The sequence below is a fragment of the Sminthopsis crassicaudata genome, chromosome 4 (genome assembly GCF_048593235.1).
Source record: "Sminthopsis crassicaudata isolate SCR6 chromosome 4, ASM4859323v1, whole genome shotgun sequence".
Classification (NCBI taxonomy): domain Eukaryota; kingdom Metazoa; phylum Chordata; class Mammalia; order Dasyuromorphia; family Dasyuridae; genus Sminthopsis; species Sminthopsis crassicaudata.
Genome location: NC_133620.1, coordinates 377,053,536 through 377,063,600, shown reverse-complemented (window position 1 = coordinate 377,063,600; position 10,065 = coordinate 377,053,536). Strand labels below are relative to the sequence as shown.

General features: G+C 35.4%; 1 protein-coding gene across 2 annotated transcripts in view; it reads left to right on the top strand.

Moving 5' to 3' along the window:
• The first annotated feature begins 1,334 nt into the window (after nt 1-1,334).
• Nucleotides 1,335-10,065, top strand: part of APCS (amyloid P component, serum) — a 43,046-nt gene continuing 34,315 nt past the window's right edge. Inside the window, exon 1 of one of the 2 annotated variants that reach the window (XM_074262271.1) lies at nt 1,335-1,401. In XM_074262271.1, the coding sequence (XP_074118372.1) occupies nt 1,359-1,401 (43 nt within the window). In that variant the 5' untranslated portion in view covers nt 1,335-1,358. The remainder of the gene's footprint in view (nt 1,402-10,065) is intronic. The other variant, XR_012481303.1, reaches the window with a different exon arrangement.

Sequence of the window (10,065 nt, the reverse complement as noted above, 5' to 3'; positions counted from 1 at the left end):
CAAAAACAAAAACAAACAAAACAAAACAAAACAAACAAACAAAAAAACTCAGTTCAAATATGGAGGAACAACATTCAGGATTATCCAGTATCTGGCAACTTCTACAATAAAGGAGAGAAGGGCCTAGAACATCATATTCTGGAAGGCAAAGGACCTGGGAATACAACCAAGAATCAACTACCCAGTGAAACTGAGCATCATCTTTCGGGGAAGGAGATGGATCTTCAGTGAAGTGAGAGACTTTCAACCATTTTTATTGGTTGCTAAACAGAAAACAGAAAAACAGAGCTAAATAGAAAATTTAATCTTCAAACACAGGGCTCAAGAGAATCTTAGAAAGATGAATAGGGAAATATATATATCCATATACATCTATTTATAGATATATATGTATATAAACACACACATAATTTAAAGGTTGAACTTTTTATATCCCTAGATGGGAAAATATCTATAACTCTTGAAAATTTTGATAATCATAACTATGAACATTAATGGGTTGAATTCTCCCATAAAGCAGAAGTGAATAGTAGAATGGTTTAAAAAAACAGAATCCTACAATATTTTGTTTACAATAAACACATCTGAAAAAAACATATATAGCGAGTAAAGATAAAAGGCTAGAGCAGAATTTATTATGCTTCTGACAAAGTAAAAAAAAAAAAAAGCAGTGATAGCAATTCTTTATCTATTTTTGTTGTTTAATTGTTTTCCCCAAAATTGATTTTATTTGAAGAAACAGAATAAGCAAAAAGAAAAACAGAAAAGTAATACAAAACAAAATTAAACAAAAAAGAAAATATCATCTGCAGAACATCAGGGGGATTCAAAATATATAACAATAAATACCAATTTTAAAAAAAGTATATATATTAGTTGAAGAAATTATATTCATGAGTGTCCATCTTTGCTTCCTTGTAAATTGTTCTTTTGTTCTCTCCTGTGCACCTTATTTACTTTATTCTTTTTCCATCCTTTCATCCCCCTCAAGGAGTTAAGAAAGGATATATTTATATATCCATATGTAGATATATACATACACATACATACACCCACATAGACACATACATATCTCCCTTTCTTCCCCCCATCAACTCGCAAGCTATAGTTAAGAAAAGATATGTAGATTCATACATGCATAGACTCATGCACACACAAATACCCACATACACACATGTTTCTTATCCCTGCTGACTCTTCCATTAAATTCTGCTCCATAATTTGACTTACTATCACTTAACCTCCCTCCACCCAGAAATACCTCCTTCCTCTTCTTCCTCACTTTTTGTTTCCCCATCCATCTATCTCATCTCCCTTATTTTTTTTTTTTTTATAGATTTTGAAGAGTCCTACTCTTTATGGTATATATATGGTTTGCTGCCTATGGAATACATTCCCAATGTGAGTAGGTTTTCAGAACTATGAGTCCTCTTTCCCCTTCTTAATATCTCTGGGTCTATTCTTCCTTTGCATCCCATTTGTATAACATGATTACTATTTTTACCTTTATTCTGCCAATCTTTGAGCTTACCCTATTGATATAAATTTTAAACATAAAGTACACATTTCCCATGTAGAAATAACCTAATTTCTCCATGTTTATACAGTTTGTCTATGTTCCTTAAAACTGCTCTTTGACATTGGCTCTTATATGTAAAATTTTCTGTTAAATTTGAGTTTGGTTGATAGAAAGTCCTGAAAATCTGCAAATTCATTGAATGTCCATTTTTTCTCATTAAAAATTAAAGATACTTTTACTGGATATGATATTTTTGACCACAGGCCTAGTTTTTGCGCTTGTCTATAGACATGATTCCAAGACCTGTAGTCTTTTCCTGCAGCTGCTGCTAGTCTTATACAATTCTAATTGTATCCCTAGCATCTTTGAATTTTCTTTCTTGTTTCTTGCAAAATTTTCTTTTTGATCTGGGAGTGTCAAAATTTGGCAATAATATTTCTGTTTTCCACGTCACATCTCTTTGACATGGTGATGGTTGGATTTTTTCTATTTCTATTTTCCCCTCATGATCTTTCACTCCAGGGCAATTTTTCTAGGATTTTTCCTGCATTATTGTGTCAAAGTTCTCTTTTTGCTTACAACTTTATGGCAATCCAATTATTCTTACATTTTCTCTTCTTGATCTCTTCTCCAGATCTTTTGTTTATTTTATGAGTTATTTCATGTTCTCTTCTATTTTCTCTTTCTTTGTAATATGTTTTGTCATTTCCTGGCTTCACTGGCTTCCTCATCTAATTTTAATTTTCAAAGTGTTATTTTCATCTTTGAAACTCTGAACCTCAATTGGTTAAGTTTTTTCCCATAATCTTCTTAGTTGGTTTTAATTTTTTCTTTAGTTTTTCCACGTATCTAGTTGATTTTTGAATTTTTTTGAATTCTTCTATAAATTCTCTCTGGGAAGGGAGACATTTACCATTACTCTTTTGGGGTAGAAGCTTTCTTTTTTACTAAAATATTCTCCTTTGACAATGGATTCAACTTTTCCCTGTTCCCATAATATGTTTCAATGGTGGGGTTCTTTCTTCTTTGATGGTTCCTTTTTTTTAAATAAGAGGTATTAATGTAAATAACTCTAATTGTATGGTGAGGGGATAGCACTCAAACTTGTCTTCAGCTCTCCACTTTGAGCAGGAACCTCAAACCAAGAGCTCCACCCTCATGCAAGTGACCATAGCTAGTATTGCTCCCTGCCCTGCAGCTTCTGTGCTCGCCATGTGCTAGTTCTTTTTTGCCCAGGGCCCTGTCTCAGCATCAGAGTTGGGTCAACATTCCCAGTCAGCCAAGGTTTACTCTGTCTTCTGGGACTCAACCCCACACTTGACCAAAAAAGGCTCCAGCCACAAACAGCTAGCCTCAGGGGTCCTCACTTGATGTTTCTGCAGATCTACTGTGACGTGTCTGCACTTCAGACAGGTTAATCTCAGCCTGTGGTCTTTTCTTCAGATCTTGCCATGTCTTATCAATAGGATCCCTGTCCTGCCCCAAGTCTTCTTGGTTTTTCACCAGTCTATGTTTGCCTTGAGAAGCAAATTTGTTCTATTTGTGGGGGAAATTGGAAGAACTTGAAATTTACCAACCTACTCAGCCACATTCCAGGGATAACAATTCTTATCTCAGAGAAAGGAAAAGTAAAAATAGGTGTAATTACAAGATATAGGGAAGAAAAATATATCTTGTTAAAGGTTAGACAATAGAGTATTGTCAGTACTAAATGTATATGCACTAAATGGTACAGCATCCAAAGTCTTAGAGAAATTAAATCAGTTATAGGAAGAAATAGAGAGCAAAACTATACTATTGGGAGACCTCAACTTTTCCTTCTCAGAATTAGGTAAAACAATTTAACCTCAAAATAAACAAGAAACTATGAAAGCTAATATAATCTTAGAAAGCTCAAATATGATAGACCAATGAAGAAAATTGAATAGGGACAGAAAATAATATCCCTCTTTTTAGCAGTACATGATATCTACACAAAAATTGACTATAAGAGCATAAAAATCTCATAAACAAATGCAGAAAGGCTTCCTTTTCAGATCATAATGCAATAAAATTGCATTCAATAAATGATCAAGGAATGATAGAGGAAATTAAATAATTTTTTTTTTTTTAATTTTTTATTTTATTTTATAATTATAACATTTTTTGACAGTACATATGCATGGGTATTTTTTACAACATTATCCCTTGCACTTACTTCTATTCAGATTTTTTCCCTTCCTCCCCCAACCCCCTCCCCCTGATGGCAAGCAGTCTTATATATATTAAATATATTACAGTATAATTTAGATACAATATATGTGTGTAGAACCGAATTTTTTGTTGCACAGGAAGAATTGGATTCAGAAGGTAAAAATAACAGTTTACATTCATTTCCCAGTCCTTTTCTGGATGTAGCTGGTTCTGTCCATCATTAATCAATTGGAATTGGATTAGCTCTTCTCTATGTTGAAGAAATCCACTTCCATCAGCATACATCCTCGTACAGTATCATTGTTGAAGTGTATAATGATCTTCTGGTTCTGCTCGTTTCACTCAGCATCAGTTGATGTAAGTCTCTCCAAGCCTCTCTGTATTTCTCCTGTTGGTCATTTCTTATAGAACAGTAATATTCCATAACATTCATATACCATAGTTTACCCAACCATTCTCCAATTGATGGACATCCATTCATCTTCCAGCTTCTAGCCACTATGAAAAGGGCTGCCACAAACATTTTGGCACATACAGGACCCTTTCCCTTCTCTAGTAGTTCCTTGGGGTATAAGCCCAGTAGTAGTATGGCTGGGTCAAAGGGTATGCACATTTTGATAACTTTTTGGGCATAATTCCAGATTGCTCTCCAGAATGGTTGGATTCTTTCACAACTCCACCAACAATGCATCAGTGTCCCAGTTTTCCCACAGCCCCTCCAACATTCATCGTTATTTGTTCCTGTCATTTTAGCCAATCTGACAGGTGTGTAATGATACCTCAGAGTTGTCTTAATTTGCATTTCTCTGATCAATAGTGATTTGGAACACTCTTTCATATGAGTGGAAATAGTTTTAATTTCATCATCTGAAAATTGTCTGTTCATATCCTTTGACCATTTATCAATTGGAGAATGGCTTGATTTCTTATAAATTAAAGTCAATTCTCTGTATATTTTGGAGATGAGGCCTTTATCAGAACCTTTAACTGTAAAAATTTTTTCCCAATTTGTTACTTCCCTTCTAATCTTGTTTGCATTAGTTTTGTTTGTGCAGAAACTTTTTAATTTGGTGTAATCAAAATGTTCTATTTTGTGATCAATAATGGTCTCTAGTTCTCCCTTGGACACAAACTCCTTCCTCCTCCACAAGTCTGAGAGGTAAACCATCCCATGTTCCTCCAATTTATTTATGATTTCGTTCTTTATGCCTAAATCTTGGACCCATTTTGATCTAATCTTAGTATGTGGTGTTAAATGTGGGTCCATGCCTAGTTTCTGCCATACTAATTTCCAGTTTTCCCAGCAGTTTTTGTTAAATAATGAATTCTTATCCCAAAATTTGGGATCTTTGGGTTTGTCAAAGATTAGATTGCTATTTTTATTCACTATCTTGTCCTGTGAACCTAACCTATGCCACTGATCAACTAGTCTATTTCTTAGCCAATACCAAATGGTTTTGGTGACTGTTGCTTTATAATATAGCTTTAAATCAGGTACACTTAGACCACCTTCCTCTGACTTTTTTTTCATTAGTTCCCTTGCAATTCTCGACCTTTTATTCTTCCATATGAATTTTGTTGTTATTTTTTCTAGGTCATTAAAATAGTTTCTTGGGAGTCTGATTGGTATAGCACTAAATAAATAGATTAGTTTGGGGAGTATTGTCATCTTTATTATATTCGCTCGGCCTATCCAAGAACATTGAATGTCTTTCCAATTATTTAAATCTGACTTTATTTTTGTGGCAAGTGTTTTGTAATTTTGCTCATATAATTCCTGACTCTCCTTTGGTAGATATATTCCCAAATATTTGATACTATCGACTGTTATTTTGAATGGAATTTCTCTTTGTATCTCTTGCTGTTGGATTGTGTTGGTAATGTATAAAAATCCTGAGGATTTATGTGGATTTATTTTGTATCCTGCGACTTTGCTAAAATTCTGAATTATTTCTAATAGCTTTTTAGCAGAGTCTTTGGGGTTCTCTAAGTATACCATCATGTCATCTGCGAAAAGTGACAATTTGATTTCTTCATTTCCTACTCTAATTCCTTGGATCTCTTTCTCGGCTCTTATTGCCAAGGCTAGAGTTTCTAGTACTATATTGAATAGTAATGGTGATAGTGGGCAACCTTGTTTCACTCCTGATCTTACAGGGAAAGGTTCTAGTTTATCACCATTACATATGATGTTTACTGAAGGTTTTAAATATATGCTCCTTATTATTTTAAGGAATAGTCCATTTATTCCTATACTCTCAAGCGTTTTTAGTAGGAATGGATGTTGGATTTTATCAAATGCCTTTTCTGCATCTATTGAGATGATCATATGGTTTTTATTAATTTGATTATTAATATGGTCAATTATACTAATAGTTTTCCTAATATTAAACCAGCCCTGCATTCCTGGTATAAATCCCACTTGGTCATAGTGTATTATCCTGGGGATGATTTTCTGAAGTCTATTTGCTAATATCTTATTTAAGATTTTAGCATCAATATTCATTAAGGAAATTGGTCTATAGTTTTCTTTCTCAGTTTTCGATCTACCTGGTTTAGGTATCAGTACCATGTCTGTGTCATAGAAGGAATTTGGTAGGACTCCTTCAATCCCTATTTTTTCAAATAGTTTACATAGCATTGGAGTTAGTTGTTCTTTAAATGTTTGGTAGAATTCACCTGTAAATCCATCTGGTCCTGGGGACTTTTTCTTAGGAAGTTGGTTAATAGCTTGGTCTATTTCTTTTTCTGAGATGGGACTATTTAAACTACTTACTTCTTCCTCTGTTAATCTGGGCAAGCTATATTTTTGAAGGTATTCTTCCATTTCATTTAAGTTATCGAATTTATCGGCATAAAGTTGAGCAAAGTAGCTCCTAACTATTGTTCTAATTTCCTCTTCATTAGTGGTGAGTTCACCCTTTTCATTTTCAAGACTATCAATTTGCTTTTTCTCTTTCCTTTTTTTAATCAGGTTTACTAAGGGTTTGTCTATTTTGTTGGTTTTTTCATAAAACCAACTCTTAGTTTTATTAATTAATTCAATAGTTTTTTTACTTTCAATTTTATTAATCTCACCTTTTATTTTTTGAATTTCAAGTTTTGTGTTTGTCTGGGGGTTTTGAATTTGTTCCTTTTCTAGCAATTTTAGTTGTAAACCCAATTCGTTGGCCCTCTCTTTCTCTATTTTATGCAGGTAGGCCTGTAGAGATATAAAACTTCCCCTAATTACTGCTTTGGCTGTATCCCACACATTTTGGTATGATGTCTCATTATTGTCATTTTCTTGGGTGAAGTTATTAATTATGTCTATGATTTGCTGTTTTACCCAATCATTCTTTAGTATAAGATTATTTAGTTTCCGATTATTTTTTGGTCTATTTTCCCCTGGCTTTTTATTAAATGTTATTTTGATTGCATTATGGTCTGAAAAGGATGCATTTACTATTTCTGCCTTACTGCATTTGATTTTGAGGTTTTTATGCCCTAGTATATGATCAATTTTTGTATAGGTTCCATGAACTGCTGAGAAGAAAGTATATTCCTTTCTGTCTCCATTTAGCTTTCGCCAAAGATCTATCATATCAAACTTTTCTAGTATTCTATTTACCTCTTTGACTTCTTTCTTATTTATTTTGTGGTTTGATTTATCTAATTGTGATAGTGCAAGGTTGAGATCTCCCGCTATTATAGTTTTGCTATCTATTTCCTCTTGCAGCTCTCTTAATTTCTCTTTTAAGAATTTAGATGCTGCACCACTTGGTGCATACATGTTTAATATTGATACTGCTTCACTATTGATGCTTCCCTTTAGCAGGATATAATGCCCTTCCTTATCTCTTTTAATTAGATCAATTTTTGTTTTTGCTTGATCTGAGATGAGGATGGCTACTCCTGCTTTTTTGGTTTTGCCTGAAGCATAATAGATTCTGCTCCACCCTTTTACTTTTAGTTTGAATGTCTCATCCTGTTTCAGGTGTGTTTCCTGTAAACAACATATAGTAGGATTCTGACTTTTAATCCAGTCTGCTAACTGCTTCCTCTTTATGAGGCAGTTTGCCCCATTCACATTTATGGTTAGAAGGACTAATTCTATATTGCTTGCCATCCTATTAACCCCTGCTTATGCTTTTCCCCTTTCCTTCCCTTTTACCCTCCTATCCAGTATTAAACTGGTAAACACCACTTGCTTTTCACAGCCCTCCCTTTTTAGGATCCCTCCCCCACCTTAAAGATCCTCCCCTTATTTTACCCCTTTTCCTCGAAATTACTGTATTCCCTTCCCCTTAGCTTACTCCTTCCCTTTCACTTTTCAATGAAGTGGAAGAAGTTTCACCATAAATCGAATATGTCTATTGATACACGCTATGTTCATCTCCCTCCTTTCTTTCTCTCAGATATAATAGGTTACCTTTGCCTCTTCATGAGATGTAGTACCACCACTTTGTACTTTTTTATGATATAAATTCCTTTCCACCTCTATTTTCTAAGACAAATTGTACATATGTTCTTTACATATTTTTTTGACAGAAGTATAGTTCTCAAGATTTCTTTTTACCTTTTTTAGAAGTCTCTTGAGTTCTGTATTTGAAGATCAAACCTCTTATGTAGGTCTGGTTTTTTCATCAAAAATAGATGGAATTCATTTATTTCGTTAAATGTCCATCTTCTTCCCTGGAAAACGATGCTCATTCTTGCTGGGTAAGTTATTCTTGGCTGCATACCAAGTTCCTTAGCCTTTCGGAATATCATGTTCCAGGCCCTGCGTTCTTTTAATGTGGACGCTGCTAGATCCTGTGTTATCCTTATTGTGGATCCTCCATATCTGAATTGTTTTTTTCTAGCAGCTTCCAATATCTTTTCCTTTGTCTGATGGTTCTTGAACTTGGCCACTATATTTCTTGGCGTTTTGATTTTAGGGTCCCTTTCAGTAGGTGATCGATGAATTTTCTCAATGTCTATTTTACCCTCTGTTTCCAAAACGTCTGGGCAGTTCTCTTTGATAATTTCCTCGAAAATGGTGTCCAAGCTCTTTTTTTCCTCCCATTTTTCAGGGAGTCCGATTATTCTCAAATTGTCTCTCCTGGATCTGTTTTCCAGGTCTGTTGTCTTTCTGGTAAGGTACTTGACAGTCTTTTCAATTGTCTCATTTCTCTGGTTTTGCTTGACTCCCTCTTGGTTTCTCCTTGAGTCATTCATTTCTACTTGTTCCAGTCTAATTTTCAATGATGTATTTTCTTCACTCACTTTTTTTATATCTCTTTGTAATTGTCCAATTGAGTTTTTATCTTCTATGGAATTTTTTTCCATTTTATCCATTTTATTTTTTAGAGAGCTGATTTCTTTTTCCAGCTCACTAATCCTGTTTTCCTTGGAGTTGTTTACCTTTTCCAGCTCACTAATCTTGTTTCTCAATGATTTGATTTCTTTATCCATTCTGTCTTTGAATGCATGGGATGACTTCTCCAGGCTCTCTTGCCAAGCTTCCCTTTCCTTTTCCCATTTCTCTTCCAGCTCTCTTGTGAGAGCCTTTTTTATTTCCTCTATGAGGTTCTTTTGTATTGAGGAGCAGCTTATATCCCTCCCAGGGGATACATCTGGGGACATTCTGTTCCTAGTCTCCTCAGCATTTGAAGTCTGCTCCCTCTCCACACAAAAGCTGTCAATGGTTAGAGCCCTTTTGAATTTTTTATTCATTTTGTCAGAATCAAAGAAAACAAACTGACAAGAGAAGCAATTGGTCTGTTTTGCGGGGGATAGGGCTGGATGTTATTAATGGGCTTCCTCTACAAACTGGGGATAGGGCAGCAGAGAGCCACTAACAGAACAGCAATGACTGTACTGAGTCTGCGCTCTGAGGCTCTGAGAACGCACCGAGTCAGTCCAGGTGGGGGTTGGGGGTGGCCGGGCTCTGAGAGACGCTGGCTTTCTGGGGTTTTAATCTTCACCTCCGGTGTTTACACCCTCTCTGCTGCTCCTGGCTTGCTGCCAAGACGGAGCATCCACACTGGGGCAAAAGCCCTTTCGCAGAAACTGCAGAGATCACACCCCTCCCCCTCCGGTCTGAGCTGTGTGAGCTGCCTGTCTTGCTCTGGCTGTCTGCCCTCAGTCTGCGCCCAGTCTGATTGACCCTCCCCCGAACAAACACAGACCTTTTCTGGCGACTTTCAAGGATGTCTTCTCTTGGTGATAATTTGTGGATTTCTTTCTGGGTCAAGCATTAAGTCAGAGGCTTGTCATGAAGTAAGTTCTGAGAGAAAGCGAGGAGCTCAAGCAGCTGTCTGCCTCCACGCCGCCATCTTAGCCGGAAGTCAGGAAATTAAATAATTTAATTCTTAGAAATGAGTGGATCA